Below are 27,500 nucleotides of genomic sequence, written 5' to 3' on the forward strand. Positions count from 1 at the left end.
TTGCAAGCAGTGACCAGTAAGCGTACCGAACTGATGATAATGGCCGGACTCACACACACGCTCGCGCGTGCACTGCAGCTTTTAATGAGACCGGGAACCACGAACCGATACTGTTGGACCGGACCGGTCATGACTGGTTCTTCTGGTGAGTTGCAGTAGTGAGATGGTGAGTGGAATGAAAAACGATCCCCCACCCCCAAACCGGCCGCATCATTTCGAGGGATTGATTAATCAGATAGCCTGCCCGGGCTCTTCGCCCATGGTGCCCACACAGTGGCCAGTGATCTAATTGAAAAGCTGAAAGGCGAGCCCGGCTCGTGTTACTTCCTGGCGTGTTTCCGAACATCCATTCCATTGCCGACTGCGATTGTTACAAATGTTTCGTTGGCTCTCTTTGGCTTTCGCAACACAAATTGACAGCTTCATTTCCGGCACACTGTGATGTGATGCTCTGGGCTAACAATAACACACCATACGCCGCCTCGAGGGGCTGGCGTTTCTGTGAGATGTTTCGTTTTTTTCGTGCGGGAAAAAGTTTTCCCTCATTTGTAACTTTCGTCAAAAATACATTTTTGCCAACTCAGCTCGCACGCATTCCCGTGTGCTCGTTAGGTGGCCAGAGAAGTGTGCGAAGCGAAAACAAGCGGACGCGGACCCGGAGGCCGGAAGGGCCGGAGCGAAACATGACAGAATGTTTCACGATAATTACCGGCGACAAGGCGCCTCCATTGGTGAATTTTCTGGCCACGAAGGACGACGTCTTGCGTCGAAAGGCCAAACTACGGCAGCAGAAGCAGAAGCCCGGGAGATGGACGAGAAGCATCGTGGAGAGATTAGCGTTACGGAGGAGCAGAAATCAATCAACAGCATGGTGGATATCATTTGCGGTACGGTAGAGGAAGAGGCCTGTGGTCGGTTCCTAATTAGGCGAGTGACAGGATTTTACACTCCCAAAAACGCATCCTGGAATGAGCAGCCATGAAGGTGTCATCAGAAGCACCCACCAATAAAGGCGAACGTGGCGGCGCGCACGGAGGAAATTGGCAAAAAGTCGTCGTAATCTCAGCCGGCGGGCCAGACGAACGAGCGAGCTCTTGAGTTGTTGGACACGAGTGGTGAATAAATTAGCCAAATGTAAAAGTATCATCCGAGTGCCGACATCAGGACGACCACGGCGACCACGTTGGCGTTTGGAGCCAGAAGGTTTCGTTTCGCGGTGCCGTCACCATCCCAGTGACATTTGCGCCACCGCACTGCACGACACGGATTTGGCACCGGACCAAAAGTCGGGATCGTCGGGAACGGTCTCACCGAACTCTGGGGCGTCTGGTGTTTGTTGCCGAGCGAGCGAGCAAACGAGTTCTCAGGCGCCAGTCTGGCCAGTTCAGCTGTGGCGGCGTTGTTGATGAGCGCATCGCCCCACCGGACCCACAGACAGTTGGGAATGACTCAAAAAGGCGTGCATTTTATGAGTTTTTAGTTGAAGGGAGAAGACCGGCCGGAGTAGCTCTGGGATGCTGGATGACAAATCCGAAGCATTAGTCAGCAAAAGGCTGATTTGTAAGGCGGCTAGTAGCTGATGGTTTTGTACCAAAAGAGTACTAAAACATCGACACAAACGTTATTAGACGGCAAGGTGATTTGACATCGATCCAAAAGTGCCAGATGTTGACCAGAAAACTGATGCAGCATCAGAAAAACAAGCTGTTCACCACACTGATGAAGGTGTATTTGAGAACTAGTTAGTGGTCCTGTCTGTCCTAGACAGAGGTGATAAACAATCGTGTACTATCTTATCTCCATTGCTACTGCTCCTGCAGCTGCTTATATTGTGTCTCAATATGATGTCACCGGATTGTCGGTGATTGGTGAACGGGCCTTTGTAGGACAAATATTTTATGACCATGTTGTTGCCAATCAGTTGCGGCCAACATCATCGTATAGGTTGGTTGTCCCTTTTTGCGAGATCCAAAACCCCTGGACTGGCAGCTGTCGAGATGTTAATGGCGCACCATTACGACTTCTGCCTTTTTTTGGATACCCTCGAGTGTGTGTGTGTGTGTGTGTTGTGTCCTCTCTGGTGATAACGAAAAAATGGAAACACATCAACTATGACACAGTTTCCCATACCGGCTGGACAGTAACTTTCAGATGCTGGTGCGCTTTAAGGCAAACTGTGGCAGGCGTCCGGTTGTGTATCAGGTTCGCCATAAAAGCCCCTCTCCAACTTTAACAACAATTCCACCGCTTCCACGTTCCACACCTTTTTACCCTCCCTCACCGGCGGGCTTCATTCGATTGAAAGATAAGGCCAGCAATGAGCCGAGAGCCGGACAGAAACGACCCGGTTTCATTTGCATTCATTTTTGGACTGAACTCCCGGGACCTCCTTCTTGGGTCCTTTTGGAAAAGAGGATATATGGAGCATGATTTGCATTGCGACACAGTGTGTCCCACATGTTTGCCTTTTCTCTCTCTTTATCTCTCTCTCTCTCTTTCTCTGTGTGTGTTCACCATCTCACTCGGGAGATCTTTCATTTCGTTTGTCTATTTAGCTGATGAATGTCCGTTGATTATGTGGGACAACATGGGGCGGAGTGGCATCTCGTTGCAAACCACTCCTTGCTCCCCCGTCCCGGCCTGCATCGTGGAGAGGTTTGTTTGTTTGGAAAAATTATGTTTCTCGTTGCCCCCCACCCCCCGGGCCGATGCTCTCGGTGCTGCTGCTTTTTATTGTTCGTAGCCTCGTTTCGGAAGCCACCGAAGCCGGAGAAGAGGTCAGCTCCATTTTATGCTGAGGCAAAAGAAGATGAAATTGTTTCTCCAGAATCTGTTTGTTTCGGTCCCTTGTGTTCGGCTGGCGGTAAACGCAGCGTTCATCAACGAGCATCGGCAATGAAAAGCAGCAACACATCAACGTTTACTCATACGTTGAGCGCCATTACTATTGTTCTTGGCCATCGTTTTGTGGAAGTAATGACAGACGTTGGAATAATTAAAATAAAAAAAAAGAAGGACCGAATTCCGTTCGTATTGTTTGTTTGGTGACTGTTAGTGCATCTTCTTCTTCAAAACAACTAGAAACGCAGTCAGTGAGACAACTTTACACTGTTATTTGGTAGTTCCCGTGTTGTTTTGTTAGCAAAAGTGTTTGAAATGTTGCTACTCACAATGTTGACAGTCTGTTGTTCCGTTCCCTTCGTCATGGCACCATTCCCGGCGCCACCGGCACCGGTGGGGCTTCCGATGCCACCGACGATACCGCTACCATTGCTGCCGTTGGCGCCACCAGCACATCCATTCCCGTTGACTCCGGTGGAGGCGCCTGGCGATCCACCGTTCATGGCCGCGGCTGCGGCAGCGGCCGCTGCAGCCATATTAGCGGCAGCGGCAACGCCATTTGTCACCCCGGTACCACTCACCATGGTCGACGACAGGGACATGGGCATCGAGACGGCTATCGAGGTCGCTGGCGGGGCACCCAATACTGACTGTGGGCTAAATTGACTCACGGACTGTTGAAAAGGAATGAGAAGAACCCATTGATTGATTGATTAATATATAAAATAAGATTAGTAGGCAGTAGAAGAGTTTTTTTTGGTGCGACTTACATTTCGCAACGATTGCGTCGACGCGTTGATCTGTGCGGCGGCAGCGGCTGCGACGGCAGCGGCGGCGGCTTGCTGGTTCAGTTGTTCCTGCTGCTGCTTCAGTGTGCTGAGCGAATGTTGATCGAGCGTTACTGTTCCACCGCCTCCGCTACCACCGCCACCACCCGCACTGCCAGCACCACCGGGACCGGTGGCACCCTTTACGACCTGCACCGACAGGCTGTCTGTGCTGACGGACTGTGCTGCACCGGGCGGGAACCCGGGCGTTCCCGGAAACGGTCCCATCCCCTGGACCATCTGCTGTGGAAGGAGAACGGTGGGCAAGGCAAAGAAATAGAGAAAAAGAAAGGCGGGGAAATGGAAATTAAAATTCTGCTTTAAATCGGTCCATCGGGGTCGTCGGACAGACGGAGACGGGGACGGGGGCGGGACTATTGTTAGAAAACCGCATGTCATTAAACCGATTTTAACCGGCGAGCTCGACGACGACACAACTCGAACTGCTGCTGGTTTGCTACATTTTTGCATAAAATTTTCATATTAATGAATCGTTGGTTGCTTCACCCGCGCCACCGGAAGGTCAGAGAGTTCTATCAGCTAGGAGCGAGCACGGCAGAAGGTAAACAGAGTTTTGTGGAAAACGAGCAGATCTCGAACAGAATGGGGTCTTCTACTAGACATACAAACAATCACAATCCGTTTGCTTCATTCCATTGGTTGATTGGTGAAAGATGAATTGATTATCATTGCACATTGCACAGAGTGGATGCACGTTGCAGGTCCTTCAGCAGTTCCCAGCATAGGCCTGTGTGGCTTTGTGTGTTTTCGAGGAACATTCGCCTAAAGGCACACAACGTTAAAGAGCATTAGTGCCGCGGTTGCTCTCACTCACTCGCCATACTGAATCTCCAATCTGGCACGAAAGATGTCCTTTGAATCCCAATAGCAACCCATACAAACGCCTACGGTACGAAAACACAAAAGAGTGCTGAACAAACATGTCTTCCACGTGTGACGTGACGTGGGGGCACTACTGTGCTCGCCCCGCGCTATGTAGCCTTACTTTGGCGAACGTACTGACACTGTGTGTGTGGCCGTTTGTTTGCATTTAATGTTGCCCGCCCCCCTAAATAGGTGCGACCGGAGCATACCAAGAACGAGGCAGGCACTAGGCAACTCACTTGAAAATATTTTTGCAAACCGTCACCTCGCAGGATAAACTCCAGGGGCATCTAGGGTGGCCGGGGAAAGGCGTCAGAATGAGTTCAAAGTTCACCTTTTGTTTCGTCGCTTACCAACTCCTCCTCCTGCTCCTCCTCCCTGCTTGTATTGCATTTGCATGTTCGTAGGATCAAATGCATCGACCAATGGGACCCTGATAGCCCGTCCGGATGGTCCCATCCTCCATCCAGACTAGAAGTAGCATAATTTCACTGTTGATTGTGGCCTGTACAGATCGGTTTCAATAGTCCCGTCCCGTGCTCCAGGAACCGTGTCCGTGTGTATCTCCAGCCACAGGAAACCACAATCGCTTTGCAGAACTAAACTGGTCGAATGGGAGCAGAGGACTCGTTCTTAGGTTCTTCCTCCTTAAGGCAGGCGAGACGCCACGCCTGCTTTGGTCTGTGGTTGTTCTATTTCCAGAACAAAACAAAATCCTAGTCGTCGTCGTTTCTCTCAGTGGTCTGTTACCAGACCAGTGGTCTGTTTCCTGGTTCCGAACCCAATGGTTCGGAACACGCACACACAACCAACCGGCAGTTCGGTTGCTCGGGAACGACAAACTTCATTTCCGCTTCGGAGGAGCGTGGGATGCGAAATATATCGAATCTTCCGGTGAAATGGCAAACAAGGCAAATGGGATCGAGGAGAATGGTGCAAAAATCATATCCCCATCGCTTGCCTTGTTCCATCTCCATTCCATTATCGTGCCCATGCCAACTAGCCAACTAAGATAATGGCAATGGCCCGTTTTTCCTCAGAATGAAGTCGTTATGCGGGGAGGTTCGGTATAGCGTTGGCAAGCGCCCGTTGTTTATGTTATGCATTGCAGCAATCAAAACAGGCTTATCGGCAAAAGTTGTTGTTGCTGGTGAAAAGTCTTTGTTGATAGCGCGGTATCGCCGCAAGTGAGTAGGCACTGTTTATCCCGCCCTGAACGCTGAGTGCGAGAGCTGTAAAAGCAATTTATGCTCGTTTAGTTTTGATTAAACTTCCACCAACCTGTCCACATTACAGCGCATCCCATCTCTGCGTGTCACTGTCCGCTTCCGGGATGGTTTTGTGTGTATAAAGGTAAAAGACTCCTCACACTCACACACACACACGTGGGCACACCAGTGCTAGACCGGTGAAACGATAAATATAAAACCTAATTGAACTCGTCTCAGTGAATGGTTGCGGCCGGGCTCAGCCAGCCAGTAAGTGGCCAGGGAGCGGAGCATCCCAATCAGCGATTAGTGTCCATTTTACCAGCAAATCCTTTCCCAGTGAAAGGGATGCGAGGGCTCCGGTCCGGTTTGGGCAGTACTACTTCCAGAAAAGCACATCAGGGTTGTTTGTATGGTGCCGCGGCACCAAGGAAAGGGATTCCGCTTAATGCGCAATGTAATTCCGTGAAAGGCGTAAAATCCCCGATCAAAGCCGACTATCGCATCCTTTCAGACGGACTGACTGGAACGCTCGGTACTTCGTTCAGCCTCGATTCTGAGGGTTGCGAGTATACGGAACTTTGCCGAAATGCTGTCACCCTTATGCTGTGCTGATGTAACTAGAGCTGGTATTAATAACTTTCCGTATGTCAAAAAACAACAGCTTAGCTTTCGGTTTTCGAAACGAAGCACTCATGTCTTATTCATCCCGGTGGCAGCGAGGTTAAAGCTAATTATCGTTCCCTTCAATTTGGGCGCATTTTGGAATGAGAAAAAGCAATTTCAACTCAACTCCAGCGACGGCCGACGCATCTACGCACAAAATTGGATATTAACAAATCATCATCTGCTACCGGTGGGTGAAGTGAACATAGAAGTTTTAATTTTCCAACAAAATCCATCGAGCACAATTAAAAGTCCGGCCTAATTATGACAATCTCACACAGCTTCGTATTGCTGGTACGTTACGCGTTACGTAGCGAATGAAATTAACTTCATCAAGCTATTGCGCGAAAAAGAAGAGCAAAAAAAAATGGCTGAAAGTAATCGCAACTCGTAACAAGTAACTTCTTCCGCAGCAACGCAAGCCTGGCTTCGTCAGCAGCCTCGGGAATGTTTGCTCGAATCGAATGAAAAACGCCAACACCAGCAATTGAGTGGCTGAGCGGTTTGAAGGAAAAGCGACCAAGGGAAAACTAGTGACCATGGACCCTGGACGGAGATGACTTTTCAAGTGTTTTTATTCCGTAGAAGAAGGAAAGCAAAAGTTTTGCACAAGAACGACCATTATCCTCAGCAGCAGTAGCAACAACGGAAGGGTCGTTAGCAGAGTTCATCCTTAGCAAACAGTAAATAGCAGATAAAAAAAAACCTTATGGTGTGGAAGAGGAGATGTTTTGCAAATTTTTGCGACAAATAAAATTGACAGAACTACAGAACAATGCTTAAAAAAGCACACTGAGTTTAGCTTTTAATTAAACATTTTTAGAATAAGTAATATTTGCTACAATAATAAGAATTCCCGAAGTACAGAATGATACTGTATTTGGATTAGAGAAGTAGCCAATGCTCACATTGACATCTGATCGCCTACTATCGTCGAACGCGCAAAGTAGGCCACTAACTACATGACACCTCATCATCATACACACACACCGCTGGTCGTACTCGCGATGGTAATTCCGTCCGTACGTATGGCCATCGGATCGGTGATGTGGGACCCGCAGATCGCAATCTACCTCTACGCGTCGGTCGGACGGTCGGTTGTGGCCGGCCGCCACACATTCCCTATTTGCGCTGCTAGTGTTTGCCAATTACTTGAAACCAGCATCCATCCATTCCTTTGCCACCATAAACAACCATTTGGCCATTGGAATCGAGTGCTTCTCGCTACTCGTCCTCACGCGCCTGTATTGCCTCCTTCGCCGTCCTCGAAGAGTGGTGTGCAAGGTAGGCGCGAAGCTCAAACCGACCGGTCGCATAACGACGATGCAGGCGTTCGATAAACAAGAATGAAATGAGATCTGGGGATACATAATGCCTCACACCATCCTTGTTATCATCCTCGCCGGAGGCTTTACGCGCCAAAGCTGCTTCATGTTCGACTGTGTCCCGGGTTTCCCGGGCCCATCATAATGTATAAGAGTGTTCAACATGAGAGTTTTGGGTGGGGCGGATGGCAGGGAGTCTAGAAAGAAGTAAAACAGGATACCTTTCTGACTTGCAACAGCATTAGCGTTTTGGCGTATACTAGACGAGGTGGTAAGCCCAACAGTATCGTGCAGCAGCTACATTCATCCAGACGGCATCCAGAGGGAACGAGTACCGAGTACTTTGTATGCAAAATCGATGGTCCGAGGACGGTATAGAGATGTTCTTCAATGCGGATCGCGACTGTCTCTCTCTCTCTCTCTCGTTCTCCCTTTTACATAAACATTCTGCACCAACGGGTGCACTTTCGTTGATGAAAATTCATGGATGGATCCTGTCTCCATGTGTTTGTGTGTGTGATGATGCACCGGTGGTGCGCGCCCGCCCCGGCCATACAACAAATTCAAAACACAAAAAGTCAACAGCACGGGAATCGTGCACCGCTAGGTGAATGCCGATAAATTCTGCCTCGCAGTCTTTCGACCTGTTTCGAATACATGCTTCTCACTAGCGGCTCACCTCCAGCATTCCAGGACAAACATTGGCATTGGCGCTTTCGAGTGTCCGAAGGTTCAAGTGGCGCTCCGGAAAACATTCTCCACAGCCCACGGCGCTTGGATAATGACGGGGTAAAACATTCGACATTCCAAATAGAGCTCCCGTCGCCCTCTCCTGCCAAGGTCCCGATCATGCGCGAGCAATCATCACCGTGGTGACCACGAGTTCGGCTTCCGGTTTTTCGCCTTCAGTTTTCCGGCGGCGGCGACGACGACGACGACGATACTCGTTATTCATTCGATTTGCGTAAACATGCCAACGGTTCCCGGGGACGCATACACACACACAGACAGCTGCGATCCTGGATGGCGATCACTCGGTAAGCTATTCCTGGTATGCCAACCGGGATACTCCCCCCAGGAACGGAGTTGTGGGGACACAAAGTTTCAGGCGCTTACCGGAGAACTTTGAAAATATCGCGCCGTCCCACGCTCGCCTCAAAGGTGACACACGCACACACCTTAACACAATACAGCACGATCCCGGGGAACGTTTTGAGTGAAATATCGAAAGCTAACGTTGAACCCTGCTTCCGGTAGAACATTCCTGAATGGGCGCGACAGAGGGAACGGTTTTTGTGCATAAATTCCACCATCATCCCCACTACTGTACGAAGTAGAAATTGACGAAGCGAAGAAGCGTGCGCACCACCACCACCACTAGAAACCCGTTCCCGAACAGGTTGTTTGATTAATTGATGTTTGGCCAAAGTTTAACCGTTCTTCAACACAGGGGGTCATCTGTCTGCCGATCTGGGGGGTCCCGAACGCAGATCGTTCGCTACGCAAACGGTTGACAGTGCGCCAAGCAACCGGCAAACATGTCGTCACAATTCACCAAAGACCGACACCAACCGAACCGTTCCTCCCTCTCTTCGTCGGTCTCTCTGGGTGTGCAGACGGCTCCAAGTTGTCCAACCATCAGGCGAACGTTATTATTACGAGGATTCTTACTGGCAGCCAGCCAGCCAGCCAGCCAGCCAGTCAGCCATAGTGGTTTGGAAATAGTTTTTCCCCGGGAAAGAAAACCAATCCGCCTCTCCCAAAACACGTTAGTCGCTGGGACGTTGCTGAACGCCTTCAATGGCAGGGACCATCGGTGACAGTAGATATAAGAGAAAGAGAGAGAGAGAGAGAGAGAGAGAGCGCGCGCACAAGAGAGCGCCGCTGGTGGTGATGGCCATGTTTTGGCAAAACATAAATTAGCTACACTAACTTTTGCCACACCAAACTTTGCTCTGTTTTCTGGTGCGCTGCGTCGTTGTCGTCGTAACAACAGTGGCAAGGGTGGCGACAAGATTGATCGTCACTCGTCATCCAAAAGCGCAGTCCAAACCGAACGGAACGCATTGAAGCGGAAAGGAAAGCGGTATGGTAGGCGAGTGTGCGTGTGTGTGTGTGTGCGTGGGCACCACTGAACGAAGGAAGAAGTTCATTTCCTTCGTTAAGGTCCGCCCCGCGCGCCTCCATCCATCCAACGCCGACGTAAAGATTGTGTTTAGGAAAAGTTTGTGTTTTGCTTCCATTTTCTCGTGAAAAGCCTCAACTTTGCTGGGGACTAGAGGCAGCACCGAAGAGGGGCTTTCGGGACCGACTCCAGGGAATCTCGAGGGGTTTCGGGGTTCGGGCCGAGAGAAAGTTTCAATATTCTCGGGACGTGCGCCTTGCTGTGCGCCTGTTGGTGATGTATGAAGTCGATTAATTAAAAATGTGTACAACCCCAGGCACGTAGCCGAGGATGGAGAGTCGATGCTGGGATGGTGGTGTTTTGCCTCTCTCTTTCTCTCTTTCTCGCTCTCTCGAAGCTAATCAATTAGCATACACCGATTGCACCGTTTCTGCTGTAGGAGTGGACCGGGAGTGTCCTAGAGCAAAAGCGAATGATTAGCTAATGGATCATAAACATGTACGGCATGTCAATAAATAGCAAAATGGACAAGACGCGTCTTGGTCCGCCTGGGCTCTGTTTGATGTCGAGAAGGGAGAATAGCCTTTAATGTCTTGAGTGTTCGATATCAAATTATCCCAAACAGTGTGCGCACGAGAAAAAGGTAAAGTGTTCAACTCAAATGTACACCAAACATGAATACCGAGCGAAAGGGCATTTATTACCGCACCAAGCGGCCATTTTCTATGGATGATGTCATCCTGCAAAAACCTACGCAGTCATCTTATCCCCACAGCTCCAAGCAATGGAACGAAAAAGATGGACGAATCTTGGTGACATCCAATCCAAGCAGGCGGTTGTTCTGGATGACATTTAAAACGTCATTCCAAAGGAACGTGCTTGGCTACCATCTTGGCTACACCGTACAACACGCCGGCGTCGGTGTTATACATCCATCAGCACCTGGCCTATAATTAGTAGTCGTGTCGGTCGGATACACAGAGAGACAGAGAACGAGATAGAGAGCGAGACAGGGAGAGCAAAGAGTCACAAATCCAAAGATGGTGTACCCACTGTCGTGCGCGAAGCACGGAGGAGCTCGAGACTCGAGGGACTCGAGAAATAATGTTTTTCCAATTTTCCCCCGAGAATTTTTCCCCGGAATCGAGTGGTTCCGGACCGGGGTGCGGGGGTAGGACGGGAAGGACGGCGTCGTATTTTCCATTTTCTTTCAAGGCTTGTTTATTTATAATTTATTGCGCATCGCTTCGCACTGAGCGCTGCTGCGTGCGGTGTGTCCCAAGACCGAGGCGAACCGGGAGAGCAGAGCGTCGCCAAGAAGTAGTCCCCGCGTGAGTAGCAGAGAGTAGGCTGTGCGGGATGCATGGAGTGGACCCACAATGTAGCGAAGTGTTGCAGAACGTGTAACGACGACCTGCTGCTACTGCTGCTGGTGATGATGGCGATGATGGTGGCCATCTACATCGTTGGGATCCGGATGCCGGATTGCACCGGATGCACTCGAGGAGGACGGAACCGTGAAGTGACGCTCTCGCCATTGGCGGGTGGTGTAAGTAGGATAATGAAGATGGAGAAGATGGAGAGCGTCTCCATGGTTTCCAACAACCTCTAGCCAGCAAGCTAGCTTGGACCAATCCAACACGGTTGAGATGTTGAGCGCAGTCGCTGCTAAGCAGGCCGTCGCCATTCGCCAAACCGTTTAATGCGGTTTGCCAACCAACCAACTAATGTGTGTAATCGGTTTGGTGAAGAGTGTATCCCGTGCATGGCCGTTGCTACAATTGAGTTGCTTAAGTCGACTCGCCGGAAAAGGATGCGAAAGTGGAGAGAGAACGTGTTCAAACGAGTTAACATGGGCGTGCGTTTGTGCGTGTGTGTGTGTGGTCCAATTTCAATCAGCAGCAGCGTCTGAAATGGGAATCGATAAGATTCCTAATGCCTCATCGATCTGGTTGGTACCACCGGAACGCCGGGAATGGGAGAGGGGGCTTTGGCTTTGAAGTATTTCCTTAGAAGCTTGCGGTAGCTTCGCCGGATCCGGTACTTGACATGTAGCAGCAGCAGCAGCAGCAGCAGCATTCCCGGTTTGATTTAAGACCACTCTTCTGTCGCTGCTGTTGCTGCGTGTTTTCCAGTTGAGCAACCAAACTCCCGGCACTCCCCCGGACACTGAACCCACCAGGGGCATTTCGACACGACGACGACGACGACGACGACTCCTCGAAGCGTCTTAACAGCGATTCGATGTCTGTGTATGCCAATCCTCTTACGTGCCAGACCACACAGCGGCAACACAAGAGAGAGAGAGAGAAAGGGAGCAAGGAAAAAAACACGCATACAAAATCCTCAGGATGATAGCAGAGACCGGCCTTCCACGAATCGAACTCTGTGTGGTGAAGGTGTCGACGAGGAGGAGCTCCCAGATCGGATTCACTACAACATCCGTGCGTCCAGTCCAACCCGACGATTGATGCGGGGCGGGAAAATGGAAGAATAAACTGCTGCTGCTGCTGCTGCTGCTGCTGCTGCTGGTGGTGGTGCTGCGGAAAGTGGTTTGTAATTTATTGTTTCTCAAATGGAATGCGTCTGCCAATACCAGATTTCCATGCCCTCGGACGGCTGGACGGGCTGAACAGCAGGAACTTTTTAGCGAAAATCGTTTAGACCGGTCTGCGCTGTCCGTAGAAGAAGAAGTAGAAGAAGAAGGAACTACTATTTTCCAACCTTCGCTCTCTGGCCTGTGGCATCACTTGTTCTGGGAAGGGGAATGTGTGCTTCTAAGCTTGTGTACGAGCGCACGCGCGCGTGTGTGTCTGTTGTCCAAGCGTTGTTGTATGCCGGTCGGCTACTGAGGTCGGTATTCGGGTTCGGCACACTCGTCGTTCATACCAGGGACCTTGCCACCGTCGACTGTCGTTGACAGAAACGATTGAGATTGAAATAGCTACTGGTGGCCAGTGGCAGGAGCAGCCCGGAGGACCTACAGGCACAGCACAGACGGGCGGCCAGGTCGGGCTGTAAATCAGAAGCAAAATTCAAACACGACGAGCCGAACGAACGAGCGAGCGAGCGAGCGAGCACCATGCACCATTTGCCAGACCTTCAATCTCGGACCCGACGATGCCAAGTGGTGTGGTGAGAGTCATTGCCTTCTTCCCCCTGCCTCTGCCCAACACCCAAGGACGCCATTTAGCTACTTCTCATCATCAGCCCCAATCAGCGCCAACAGTACCAGTGGGCGACGACAAGCAGCGAAACCACACACTCACAGAGGGTCCCCCCCCGGGGTCCTTGTCACCTTCGCAGCTGCTATGTATATCCTAATTTCTGACAAGGGAAGCGGGCTGGAAGAGGGGAGGGAGGAAAGTTTTGTAAAAGTTTTTCCACTTTGACCTGGCAGCAGAAGGAGGAGGAGCAGGATTAGAGTTTGTTGTCCATCCATCCTTGCAACCATGGCCCTGGTGTTGTCCGTGTGTTCGTGCTCCAAACGGACGATCCTTACGGTCATCCAGAAGCCTATCACTCTTCGTTGCAAATGATGCGTGATTTATCGTTGTCTGTGTGTGTGTGTGTGTTTCTGGGCACATCACTCCCACTCACACGTCAGTCGTGTGTTAGGACCCTTAGTTGAGCGCAACGATTCCATTTGTTTTTATCAAGCCTCCCCTCTCCGAAGTACAAGGCAACAGGATGAGCATTTTTGCATTTAGCAACAAGATTTATGACCCGATGGTGCCTGGGATTGGGACCTTTGAGTTTCTGGCAGCAAAGGAGAAGAAGAAGAAAAAAAAACAGGAACGTTTTCCGACGTCGTACCCTCCCGGATTAGGTTGGATTATCTGCGGCAGATACACATATACGCAACGGACCCCGCTTGCTCCTGCCTCCTTCCTGCCTTTCGCTTGAGTGTACAGATGGATGGATGGATGGATGGGTGGCCAAAAGTTTGTTGGGCGCCTAACGAGCCGAAAGAACCTTGTGTAAAGGTCGCAGTAAAGCAGTACCACGCAGGCAGGCCAGGCAATTTGCAGAGACGCAATGATTCTTCGTGAGTGCGTACGAAGCGACCGTACGTCACGGCGAACGTTGGATTGTGTGGTCTTAATTTTGCGAGAACGCAGTGTAGTAGTTGATGCGCTTGTGAGAATCATGTAATCCACACAATGTAGCTCCACCGTACCGTAGCTCAGCGCAGAAATTAGGATCACGATAGAGGATCTTAGATAGAGGGAATTAGCCTTATCTGCGAGCATAATTGGATAGAATGATGCTTTGCGGCGTGCCTTCGGGACGTTCGTTACATAGCATTAATCATTAAAACTGTACAGCTACCACTGGGGTACCTAATCTAACTAGTCCATCTAACAGACTCTAATTAGCATACTAGATAGTCTGTCTTAGTCTGCCGACCTAGGAGCGTTAGATCACGTGAACGATTCTTTATATATCTGACATTTATGCTGTATGACTGGGGCGGCCCCACAAAAGCATGATCGAGTGTTGTGACCTCTTCGTCTTCTCCTGTTTTTGAACTATTTCTGACCAGTTAGATGCTCTGTTTTTTGTTTGCCACAATCCTACCGCACAGTTCAAGTACAGTTTTGGGACAATCCAATAAGTCATCATAAGTACACGATCACGAATTTCAGGCCGACTCTCGGCGGTTCTGAGGCGACGATTGATGAGGGTACATCGATTTTACGCGGCGTTTACGTCCGACTAAAGCCCCGGCCCCGGTTCATCGTGAAGCCGCTGGCGAGAGAAGGGGCGCGCGGAGAATGGAGAGCGGTGTGAACATTTGACACGTTTCCCCATTGATCGCCGAAGCATGCCAGGGATGCTGGGCCATGTTTCATGTGCCGTTGGCAATGGGCCGTATGTAACTATTTTCTTCTTCGCAATGCGCCACGTCGAAACCGCACGGCGCAACGTCTTTGGCCGTCGCTAAGCGAAACGTTAACGCGGGCTGACGGTTAACGATCCGTTTGATGGCAGCAACCGATGTCGGGTGCGTCTGTGAGATGGCAGGTTGGTGGTGATGGGTACGTGGGTGATGGTGTGCTTCTGTGTCCGTGCTCTGATTGTAGTGTGTTAGAGCAGCGAATTGATTCATGCGAACCATGATTGAGTGGTCCGCGAGCTGTGATGATGCATTGGAAATGGGAAACCAATTTGAAAATAAAAATAAAATATTTAATTATTCCGTTCCGTCCATCCGGTTGTGACAGTGTGCGGCGTCGTGTGTTGATTTATTGCATTCACTGTGGTCTGTGTTTTAGCGGTCAATGATTTTCACTTTAAAATCATTTTAAATTTATGCATGAAACTCAGGCTCGCTCGGTTACCGGATTGGAAATGATGGATGAACTCATTATTCAATAATTAATCGTATCTCGCTTGTTATAAACATGCTGTACGTAACGCTAAAATCAGTTGAGTGTTTGTGGTAGCTGATGAAGCATAATATGTGTCGTTTTGATGCTATTCCTTTACTCTCGAAGGTCCACAGATGTCAAGTTTGACACACATGCAGCGATCAGAACTCATCACCAAGATGTCATCACCATTGGCACGCAGGTGATCGTCGAAGTCACAACGAAACGCACAGACCGGAGCTGCTGCTATACTCTCTGGCAGGTTTGAGGTTTCTCTTTTTAAAATAAATTTCCTTCACCTATTGCCAAAACGGTTACTTCTGACAGCATCCTCATCCTGCGTGCTCTCGCGACATCAGCGACCACCGTCAAACCGAGCGAGCGACGAACGACCGATTAGCGAAACTCGAGCGCCTTTCCCATCATCTGCGACGACGACGACGACGACTGCGGAAAGGTTTTCACGTAGGAAATGCTAACGTTTGCGATACATCAGCAGCGCCTCTGTCTCCGTTGCTACTCGGACTGCCGCCGCAAGACAAACGACAGCACGTGTTGCAAATAATTAACATTTCTTTATGGTTCTGCATCGTTTTGAAAAGTGTCACCGCGTGCAGAGGATGACGACGACGCCGGCGGTCCATCAAGCCTGTCTGCCCTAGGGACAGGGCATGCCGAGCGTTTGACGTCACGAAGCAGATGGTATCTTTCGATCACGGCCGCAGCCGCAAAACCGCAAACGGTAACGCCGCAGTAGCTCAGAGGCACTCAACAAAGGCAGGATATGCTACGCAAGAAATCAATCACTTTCATGGTTTTGATTAATGATTTGAAGAGAAAATGTGTAGAAAAAAAAAATAATTCTTAAAGCTGTCAGATTGCTGTCAGCTCTTTTGAAAATCGAGTCAAAACGGTAACGATCCAAGATGGCTGTTTAGTTGCATTTGATCGATCTCAATTACAACGTGGGATCTAGCAGCCATGAAAAACATATTTCGGGAAAAGCGTGTCTGGTGCAGTAGCAGCTCAAAAATCGAGGTTAATGAAGCACGCAGTAGAGCGCTGCCAAACAAACGAAGATCCGTCATTGCTGGCACAAGGCTACTTGGTTTAAAATCCAATCATTTTCAATCACTCAGCCAGGCAGATGCAATCGATAGCATACGGTCCAATTCGCATCTGTTAGCAAGAATCTGCCCCCGGTTTGCTGCTATCACTGGTCAAGTTATGGTCGAATCTCGCAATCTGACGTAAGCCTCCACACCACTCTCATACTGACAGCGAAAACCCGTTGGTCGCTAGTAAACGTTGGCGTATTTCCTCCCGCTCTACCCGGTATTTGATTATTAATGGTATTCACCTATATAAATAGCATACCGGGGTTGGCATTAATATGCAGAGTTTATTTGCATCGCTGCACTTTTGGTCCGAGATGGGGCGTAGGCTTAACGTTCGCACCATGAAGCGCTCGCTCCCAACGGGCGCTTTGAGCAGCAGCAGCAGCAGCAGCAGCAATAGTAGTACGGCTGCACTTCCGGTGATTGGTTTTCATTTCGATGATTGCCATGAATTATTTTATGAGATGCAGAGTTGAAATTGCTCTCAGAGTTGAAATTTTTGTTCAAACAAGTTCCACCATTTAGATGTAGAAATATTGCCCAATGCAATGGAATTTTCTTATCGTGATACTCGAATTTATAACGAAAAAATACGTACATGCAGAAATATGCCGGCAAAGAAACATACCACGACGAATACCTACTCGCCCCGGACAGCCAACTGCTGATCCAGATTCCTTGTAGTCGAGCTTTTTTTCTGATGTAATTCTCATACAACATTCCCCGTAGAGAGCCGACCAGCTGCCAGCAAATGCTGTTCGTCTGTTTATCCTCCGTTAATACAGTGTCGCACGTCACGCAGTGTCCTCTCGTCAGTGGGGTGCGTCTCCTTACGACTTAGGAATTCAAAAATTCTTGGCCACAATCTTGAATATTTTGGTGACCAAAGGAACAAAAGGCACGGTCGCATGCTGTGTGGTATGCGCTGCGCTTGTTACGACTAGGGATAATAGGGGGGGGGGGGAGGTGAGTGGCATTCTTAAGATTCCATCCCTTCACCTCTCACACCACCTCACTTCTTGGGGCATCGTCGTTTTGGGGCTTCCTGTGCAGTGTGCGTTAATTTTGCTCGCTTGAATAAACGCAGTTTTAGGAACGCAGCGATGCAAGTATGTAATGTGTTCGATAGCCCGACAGCTACCCCCCAATGGAACCTGATCAGTTTCCTGCGGTGAACTAATTATGGTTCTATCGCCGAAACCTCATTCTTCGTTGCAAACGAGGTTCTGACCGTGCCGCCCGAGAAAAATCCAATCCATCGTCGGTGTTTCATCAAACGAACGAACGAGAAACGATAAAACGAAACTGCTCTGGCTGGGTATTTGGTCTTCGACAGAGAACCGAACCTGCCGGTTAATATTCTTTTCGCTTTTTCGCGACGAAGCGGCACCATCGGGTAACGCTCATCTTCTGAGAAAATTATGCGATATCCATCATCCTTACCACACCTCGGAGAGCACTTACGCCTTCTTCCCCTCGCGCCCTTGATCGTTTGCTTTATGCGGGCATCAGTAAGCCACAAAGAACATATATGCACGACGACGACGACGACGACGACGATGTTGATCGTGGTGCATGCTGCTGCTACTGCAAAAGTTTTGCAATTTTGCGAATGAAGAGCCCGCGCTAGCTGAAGAAGGATAAAGGGCAACCGAATAATTGGTGGTTCCCAGCGATGGACACGAGGGAACCTCCGACACTGAAATTCGAAGGAAGCCACATACTGAGCGGAGAGGTGCTTGTTTGTTAGAGCGTGTTTGCTGATTACACGGCTCCCGAAAAACAAAACCGGGCCAGAACAGGTTTTGTTGGTTTCCAACAGTAAGAAAACCATAAAAAATATAACAACAGCGCTGCGTGCCGTAAGATATTAAAACACGAAAAAGTGTATTAGTGCTCTGCTGGAGAGCATAAAACTATCTTTTAAAAACATTTAAAACCGAAGCAATTTTCCTTTACCCAACTTCACTCGCCGGGAATGCGTTCTACCGGTGCTGTTGTTGTGTTGTGAGAGCCGGTCGTTAACTCGATGCCAAGATGCCAATAAAGGGATCGGTACGGCTCGGTCGGTAAACTGTGGGAAGGTAAAACATGATCCGTGTGCTCGAGAAGCGCATAGCACATGAAGCGCCACAAGGACTACGCTGACGACGACAGAGCCAACAACAGAGACCACCATCGTCCTAGAAGACGTGTATTTTGCTATTTCCTTTCGCTTCTGTGAATTGATGCTCGGAAATGTGATGTGCATTTTGCAGAAATGGCCACCGAGCGGCCAGCCAGCGAAGCTGGGGCAGTAAATGCATCCAGTTCATCATTGGTAGGACGCTAAAGTGCACTCGACAACGGGCTGCTGATGGAGCAATGCTTTTAAGACCGGCGTGTGGAAACAATGCCAGCCAAGACCCCGTCCAATATCATTGCTCCATGGAGTGATTCTGATCCTGTTTGTTGAAACAAGAAAGGAACTCAGCATTGATGGTTGAGGGGCGAGTTGAATGGGTCCTGATGACATAAAAGCAGTGAACTCATCTCAGAACTATTGGATTGGAAATCTTCCTCACCTACTCACTCGCTTCATATCGAGACTATGCTACTCGAAAATAAAGAAGCAGATATCAGCATAACAGCATCAACATGCGTACCACGGAGTGCAGCAACCGAGTATGTGATACACAAGCCCTCGTTCGCGGTACACACCGACCACTCCTCGAGCCATAGGGTCATCGTTGCTGGTCGGTCGGATGCGGTTGATTGGATATAATTTGCAGAGATTTTTTTTCCGGAACGTACCACACCGGCGGCGATTCCCAAAGAAGTTGGCGGACGTTGCGGTCGAGCAAAAACAAAAAAAACGAGCGAATGTTGTGGTGAAGCAAATGGCACGCAAAAACCAAAATGAGGCTAAATGCACCTTAAGGCCTGTTGGTTTTTTTTGCACGCTAAATCAAGGGCGTTAGAATAGCAGGCTGTCCAGGTAAGGGAGACGAACTGGAGGCCTTCTTGTGATGAGGCTACCGCGAAGAACATCAATGATAGACTCCCTCACAGGGGAAGCGCGTTTGGTGCTCTAAAGGTTTGATTTATCTGGTAACAAAACTCTTCCCAATCGCTACCAAAAGTGCGTTGAACCTGGAGGACGGATCTCGCAACATCGCCATCTCCAAAATGGTTGGAATTCGGAGAAGTAGCTGCAGAAAGACCGACCCCGTTTTCCATTCTAAATTTAAAGCAGTCCCGCCGTTAGGATTGGTTTGTCAGTGTTGGGTTGAATCGGGATGATACTTCCTGCTACCTGCATATTAATCTTTTCCTCCCCATCTAGGGGCGAGTGATTAGGGTCGAGTTCTGGTATAATTGGCCCCCTTTTGAGTTGGGATTGTGAAAGGAATATTTAATCTTTTTTTTTCTTCAACTGGTCTTTTGTGAATGGTTCCGTGTTTCACTAACTTGTACTTGTACACTAGCACAGTTCTTTACAACTGCTGAGCGCTGGATTGTGCTTTTTCTTCTTCCTTTGCATCGACAGTTACACTTACCTGAAACGAAAAAGAAAAGCATTTATTAGTAAAGTCATTGAAGTACTTAACATGTTTTTTGTTGTTGTTGTAAATCTTAAATTTTGTCCACAAGGAAAAAGCGACATAGTAATCACAATGGTGATAGAAACGCATTAAAAACTCATTTATCATCATTACTGTAACCATATACCTAAGACCTCAATAAGACAACCCACATCAAAATTTGATCCTTCAATGGACCAAATCAAATTGTATTTCTTTCTTCCCTTTTCCTTCTGGTAGCGGTTAAGGATAACACGTTTCAAGTGACACATTTGCAGCAAACCACTCCTCTAGAGAGTTCAAATCGGCTTTCGAACCGATATCCTACCCTATGAGTGTTATCGTCATAATTTTCAGATCTGGCTTCCCGTCCTCTAAATTGCTCCAGCAAACGATACACGAAGGCTCTGTGGTGTTTGGCATCCTTTTAACAGACGCGCAAAAGAACATTACTCCGACCGCCTTTTGATCCTGATTTATTGCCGAACTCGAGGTGGTATCATAGTAATTTTTCAACATCAACAAACTGGAAACACTAGCAGCGTCAAGTCGACATGCCACCACACTTTGCGGTAAGGCACTTCTCGCTGGGAATTTGTGCAGCATCGTTTTTCAAACCGAACTTGAGCACTATTTTCCTTATCTTCACTGGGAGCTTTTCCTGGAAGGGCTCATGTAAAGAAGCACTGCGGGGGGAGAGTGCTGAGTTTTGCAAATTCCGCAGATACTAGGAATAGCTCTAGTTTCATGCCAGAAGTGCATAAATTGTTCATGCTGAAAACTAGAGAAATAGAGTTATGCTACTCGACCTTGAATTGGATTAAAAATATGCGATAAATCAAGTTCGCTCTTTGCCTTTTATAAGCTCTCGATTGTAATGAAGCATTTCAACCATCATTTTGGCATACTTCCGGCTGATGAAGCGTTATTTTCAAGCACTGGTTCCTGGTTGGTTGAATACAAGAAGCTCTACCATTTCTAATCGTCTAGAAATGTAACGTTACGAACGGAAATTAAACCAAACCTCCTTATGATGGGGTATGCTATTCGTCGTTTCCTAACTCCCAAAGCAGAAATACAATCCGCTTCCTATTGGGAATGGTGTGACCATTAATCAAGCAAGTATATTGGTCGGTATGATGGTTCCGGAGTTTCTTTTAGAGTAGTGAATGATAATCGTCTTGAATATTCCGTATGGCGTCCGTATGTACGATACAGATATGTTCCGCGAAGGAGAAACAGCTTCATTATTGCTTCCCACCGCCCCAGACTGAGTAGCTATCATGGGCTGAACCTTAAGTTAATTGAAAACGAAAACAGAATCTTAATGCCGTAAGTGAATGGCAATTTTGGGATTTTGAAGTACAACAACCGGGACCGTTTCGTTTCGGTTATCCTTAAGCAACAGCTGCTGTGCGGAACGGAAACGAACTGTAAATCGGAAGCTGGGTGTACTTTTCAAACAGAACATAGCCCGTCCCAACGGTAATGAAACCATGTCCGCTCCGGATTCCGGATTCCGGATTCTGCGCTGTCTGTGTAAGGCCTCACGGTTGGATTAATCCCATCCGGTTACCGGTTGGAGCTCTTTACATAGAATCTGCCAACCGATAACATCATGCCGGAACCAGTTGGTACTCAGAACAAGTCTATGGAACAGAAATGTGTATAAAGACAGTCCAGTTCTTGTTTCTGTCTAGAGAGTACGAGATGGATAGAAATGGGAAAAGAAAAAGGTTCCAAAACCAACGTCCAATGCAGCCCAAGTTTCCGGATAGCATTATAACTTGGAATGTACTTTTCAAATTTGCGTTCCAGAGCCACTCGAACATTGCAGCGCATCGCAAGAGGTATACCTTTTTAACGGAAAGGAATGTTCCCAGTGAAGCAAATATTCCTACCGTAGTAGATTCTGCGTAAGAAGGTAGATGCCGTGTGGGAGAGGTAATGAATATACGGTTCATGCATTTTGTGAATCCACCTGCGAAGTCGCAACGAACGCAACGTCGGAATTCAAAGGAAAAACCCATGCATGCTTGTCACGTTTTTCTTGAATGAAATTTGTTGAACCGTCTGAAGACATTTCCATTTCGTCCGTGTACATGTGTATTAGGTAAGCGAATGAGTGATCACTCAGGAATGTACCAGACAACCAAACCACACACAGCCTACGCTACCCCACCTTCTTTTTATTAACATAAATAAATTGAGAAGGAATCCCGGCTCGGTAACAAACAGTTTTAATGGTGTCGTGACATTTTCTCTACTTAGTGCGAACCCGTTTCTTTATGCCCGCCAAGGTTTGTCCACCAAGGTTGCTCACCTGCTCTCCGAAATACAAGCATTAAGCGAAAGGTTCCACTAAAACCCTCAACCCGTAAAAGGTGTCCGGGGTCATGAATGTATTTGAGATTTTTATCACCTTCTGCGTGTCACCTGTGTGTGGTCCTTGACGTGGAAGAAATGTATTTTTGGCCAGCCACCGTAAGACACCGCCGCCGTGCGCCGGCGGCATCCTTTTGAGCAATGATCCAAGACGAAACAACAGCGACAAAACGTGCATGAACCCCTGACAGCCAGATGGACCGATTTTCCGGAGGATCAAGCTCCGGAAATGAATAAAAAAAAAACCCGGCACACATTAGGTGGGTCTGGGGTACCATAGTTATAGATGGACGACACGATAGAACAGGTGTTTCATCAAAAAGGGATTTTAGGTTTTGGCTTAGGGTTTGGGATTGGTTAGCGGTGCGAAGCGGAGGACAACGCGCTTCAATCACGGTAGAAGTGAAGTCGTGGTGCGCTTTTCTTGATGCGCAGGCCGGACGCAAAGACGGGTAGACACAAATTAAGACACTTTCGACTCTCATCTGAAAGAGTATTTAAATCGATCGAAAGTGGGGGTTATTTTCAAGGTTGAAGCGCTCTTCGATGAAGAAGGAGCACCAACAAGGCTGAAGTAGCAGGATACTGACACGTTTACGACTCGGTGAGCATAAACACCAGTCCCTCGAAGGGTCGCTAGGGTCGGCAAATCGCGCCAACCGATTTGATTTACGATGGCAAACCCTTTTTCAAGGATGAACTCCGGTCCACGCCAAGCGTAGCTAATGCCAAGAGCAGAAATCAGCATTTGGCAGGAATAAATTTTGCATAATGAAGCCATCTTGGCCATAGTTAGGATAGTTGAGGCTTGAAACTAGCTTCGAGTTGGTTACACGACGAGGGAGAGAAAAAGAGGGAGAGAGAGAGGACGGAATGACTCTTCAACTCAATTTGTTAATGACAGATAACTTGTCAAACACGGACACTACCAGAAGTTGGAGTGTTTGGTAGAAAAGAAGAGAGCGAAGAGAGGCGAAAATCGTTTGATACACAGTTAGCATGGTGGAGTGACGGACGGACATCAAAATTAATAAGAAACACGCTATGGCAGTCTTCAAACAGAGGCGCGGATGTTTGAGTTTCAGGCTTCCTGTGGCGCATTTCACGCAGCTATGAACGTCCAATATTCGTCGCGCCTCTAGTCTCCGGAACACATTTTCCTAAATGAGAAGGCGGAACAGCAAATGAGAGAACAGAGCAACGAAGCTGGAATCGCTGGATCCAATTAATGGTTATAACCCGGGGCGTAATTAAAACTAAAAGTATCGACTGTCTGAATAATGAAGCGAGTAACGGGGTCTTGGGTGTTTTTCTTTTGGCTCGGACTTCATCTTGATGATGAAGAAACAACAGCATAGTCCCCAACCCCGGGTCCGGGTTCATTACCACACGCTCGATGAGATCGAAAACTAAACTACCATCATATCCGGGATCGGTAGTCGCTGGAGTAGCAGGATGAGGAGTGGTACTTGCTGACAGAGATCGGTGTCCCCGAAGGAGTGGGGGGGAATCGATTTTCCGAAGCGCCTTTTGCGCTGACGCTGCGAAGGGATGCTGTTTCCGGTGGTAAGACATTCCCACATCGAGGCCAGCGCCACAGCGCAAAACACTCTGACTCTGTCTCTGACTCTGACAGAACCACACACACTCTCCGGACACACAGAAGAGGCCACGCCACACCAGCTCTGTCGCCATCTTTAACGGTCGCCAATAAATAAACAAAACGACCGGCCGGGCATTAGCAATATCAAAGAAAAGACGTCAAGGCTCGAGAAGTGCCTGGTAGGTACGGGGGCACACAACACAGCGCCCATCGAGAGAGCCAGGCACGGCTCCGGCCCGGACACACTCGAGCCACCGTGGAGTGCCGGGAAAACAGCGATCAAACTAACTATTTGTCAAGGAGGCGCACAGAAGGCGAAAACTTGCCCAACGGAACACCACTCGAGCGAGGGTGACCGCACCAAGGCCGCACCAAGGAATGCTGGTAGTGGTGGTGAGTTTGCGAAACAACAATCATAAAGTCAAAGCAGGGAGCAGCCAGGAAGTAGGCACCGGAGTGGACGAACGGGAACGTGTGGAAATATTCCGATGACACTCGACTTGCTCGAACCTGCTGCTCTCGCCAACGTCGCCGAAGCACCAGCAGCACAAAATCAATACCCGGATGTAGGAGGAGTCACCATCTGGAACCTCCTCATCATCGTCGTCATCATCATCATCATCATCATCATCATCATCATCTCTACTCTTCTCGGCTGGCTCGATTGTTATTGGGAATCCGGAATCGGAATTGAAATGTTAAAAATAAAACAACATCAAGACAAGTGTCAACTAATGTTCAGGAGATGAAGTGTTGCCGGTGTATCGTCCGTGACCGGAAGTGACCCATTTAATGTAATTTTTCACTTTAAACTCACGATTGTTGTACATTCGAGCCGAACCGAACCCCCTTTCACAATAGTATCGTCGTCTGTCTGTGTGCGCAGTCGCATGTATTGGCCAACCGGTCGCACTCTGCCAGCTGCTGTTGCTGTCCGGGACAATCAGGTTCCGGGGGCATCCGAGGACCGTCTCTTGACGCCGATTTGCAAGGGAAATCAGTCTTAATATGGAGTAATTTCATTAGTCCTCGCTCATAACCGCGTTCGTCCGTTCCTCGATCGACCCCCCCCCCCCCCTCGAGTCGACATCTCGCGTTGACACGAGACTACCGATGCTGGCCTACTCCCATTCCAGGGTGGCCTGTCCCCCCGCCCCGTCTCTAACCAATTAACCCTTGACATCCTACGCTCCGATGCTTATTTTGCATTTTTCTGTCCCTCGCTTCCCACCCCGCCAGGCTCCACCCGTGATATGCCCGTTTACCCCGAACGGGTTGAAGATTTAATTAAAAACTATGTTTTCTTGGGCCACTCGCATTCCGTGCAATCCTCGACACTGCTGTTGCTGGTGCTGGTGCTCCTGGTGCTCATGGATCCACAGCATCTACTAGCATCACGAGAGCCACGAGTTTGGCATGACAGGAGGGACCGCAGTGTGGTTAATTGGTTGGTGGGTGGGTTTGGTGGGACCATCTCATCGAGACCCGTGCTGCCCCGGGGTGGGGCTGGGACCGGTGCTGCGTCTGCTTGTGAGCGATTCTTCGAAAGAAAAGTCTTGGCGAAAAGCGATGCAAGCGATGGCGAATGACGAAACTGGCGATGAGAAGAAGATGAAGAAGCAGAAAAAAAAACTATCCACCGTCGTCGTGGTTTCACTTTGTGAAATTAAGCGAACATTAAAATGCGCAACTTCTCTGAAAGGATACGCCTCGTGCCCCGTACCGTGGCACAGTATCCTCATCAGCTCGACTCAGGGTAACGAGCAAAGTTACCGAAGAACAGGCAGAAGTGGCTCGTGAGAGATGAAAGTGACCCCCGGAGTCGGAAAGGCAGCGGTCACCACCACCTGCTACCAGGCACACCGAAAAGGTTGCACGTGCAGAGTGGTGTTTGATACCCAAGTTTTCCCGCTGCTGAGGACCGATCTTCATCAGGTACTTGATATCAGCTACTTGGTGGTCACACCTGGCACGCCTGCACCGCATTGGCTGGTAGCAGCTGCAGCACACGGCAGACTGTTTGTGAGACAAATTGTTTTAAATAAAGCAAAATTAATATCTCTCGAACGGTAATTGACGAAGACGATGTAGTCCGCGATGTTGACGTGTTTAGACAGCAGACGGCGCTGCCGAAGATTTGTCTAGACAATTTTGCAATTAAATCGCGGTGTGGTACGAGATATTTCCGTTGTTACCGACATTCGACAACAACTTTCACTCTCTCTCTCTCTCTCTCTCTCTCTCTCTCTCTCTCTCTTTCTCTCTCTTTGTCCCTGGCGTCATTCAGAACAGATGTTCTTAAATATTGTCATGCAATACACAGTAACTGTAATCCACGCCGCACGCCCCAAGCAGCACGGAGGTCAATTCGGGTTTCGCGTTGTAGCATCAAACACATTTTTCAAGAATATCCTCCCGCTACTCACCACTCCCCAAACCAAAAAAAAAAACGGATCATTCCTCTGGCACACACTGATTATAAAACAGAAAAAGATTTACGACCACCGGATGGATGACGATGGTCAGCGCGTAGTTATTACACTTCCGTGTGGGGGGGTTTTTTTTAACACTCAATGGGCGAGCGTAAGGCTGCTCGTTTTCATCTAAAAACGCATAAAAGTATAGGGCCTCCTCTACCTCAAAGTGACAGATTGATTACCCGGTCGTAAAAGCGGGCACTGGTACTGCCGAGGGACCCCCCGCAAGAGAGGTTGTGCGACGCGCTTCTGGACACTCATCTGGCGAAGTGGTCCCACGGGAGCCCAGGGCACACCGGTGCCACCCCCGTATGCTTTATGTATACGAGGCCGACTAACAAAACATTGTCTTTCCCTCGAAAAAAAACAAAAACACCATTGAGCCAACCAGGCTGCCAGGATGCTTGTGGTCCTGGGCAACTACAGCAGAAGGCAGCAACCATACGACAGCACGACGACGGACAGGAGCGTAACAACGGCTTTTCTTATCAAAATTCTCGGTATCAACGACGTACCAACGGGACCAACAAAATATGAGACCCACCCCCACAGGTCATGGGGACGAGGTTAAAGGGGGGAGGGGCAGCTTACATTGCCCAAGACGCGGTACACAGGACGAAGAGCGCCGAAAGGTCGTAAAAAATTGTAAGACAAAAATTATTCAACGTCATGTCTGATTTACGGCCGTCAACCGGCCGTACCACCGTCGTCGTCGTTGCTGTAGTCGTTGGGTATGTTTTCTGTCTTTTAGTTGTCGATGCACGGGGCAGGCAAAAACAAAACAAAAAAAAACCCGAAACGAAACCCTGGGTACAATTGGTAAAAGCTTTTCACCCGGCATCCCACCGATGGGACGACGACGCAACGCGAAAACCGTTACGCGTTTTCGCATTCCCGGTTCTGGGAGGAACAACCATCTACAAGACCGATCCTTCTCCCACCCAACCCGACGCTCCTGATCCATTATCTCGTCATCAATTCGCGCGAACACACTGCGCAGATGGTGGGGGTGAAGGGGTGTGAAAGTAAATGGAAACTGAAAGGTACAGCAAAAGAACGGTTCGCGTATTTTCCAAGGGATTCCTCCTTTCGCCAGTCCCCA

At 48.9% G+C, this 27,500-nt stretch overlaps 1 protein-coding gene across 7 annotated transcripts in view; it reads right to left on the reverse strand.

Moving 5' to 3' along the window:
- The window catches only part of LOC125954990 (RNA binding protein fox-1 homolog 2), a 149,695-nt gene that overhangs the window by 56,061 nt on the left and 66,134 nt on the right, over positions 1–27,500 (reverse strand). For all 7 annotated transcript variants that reach the window (XM_049685770.1, XM_049685775.1, XM_049685773.1 and 4 more), the window contains exons 2-3: positions 3,612–3,911; positions 3,171–3,515 (exon numbers count right to left, since the gene is read on the reverse strand). In XM_049685770.1, the coding sequence (XP_049541727.1) occupies positions 3,171–3,515; positions 3,612–3,908 (642 nt within the window). In that variant the 5' untranslated portion in view covers positions 3,909–3,911. The remainder of the gene's footprint in view (positions 1–3,170; positions 3,516–3,611; positions 3,912–27,500) is intronic.

Source organism: Anopheles darlingi, chromosome 3 (assembly GCF_943734745.1).
Source record: "Anopheles darlingi chromosome 3, idAnoDarlMG_H_01, whole genome shotgun sequence".
NCBI classification, from domain to species: domain Eukaryota; kingdom Metazoa; phylum Arthropoda; class Insecta; order Diptera; family Culicidae; genus Anopheles; species Anopheles darlingi.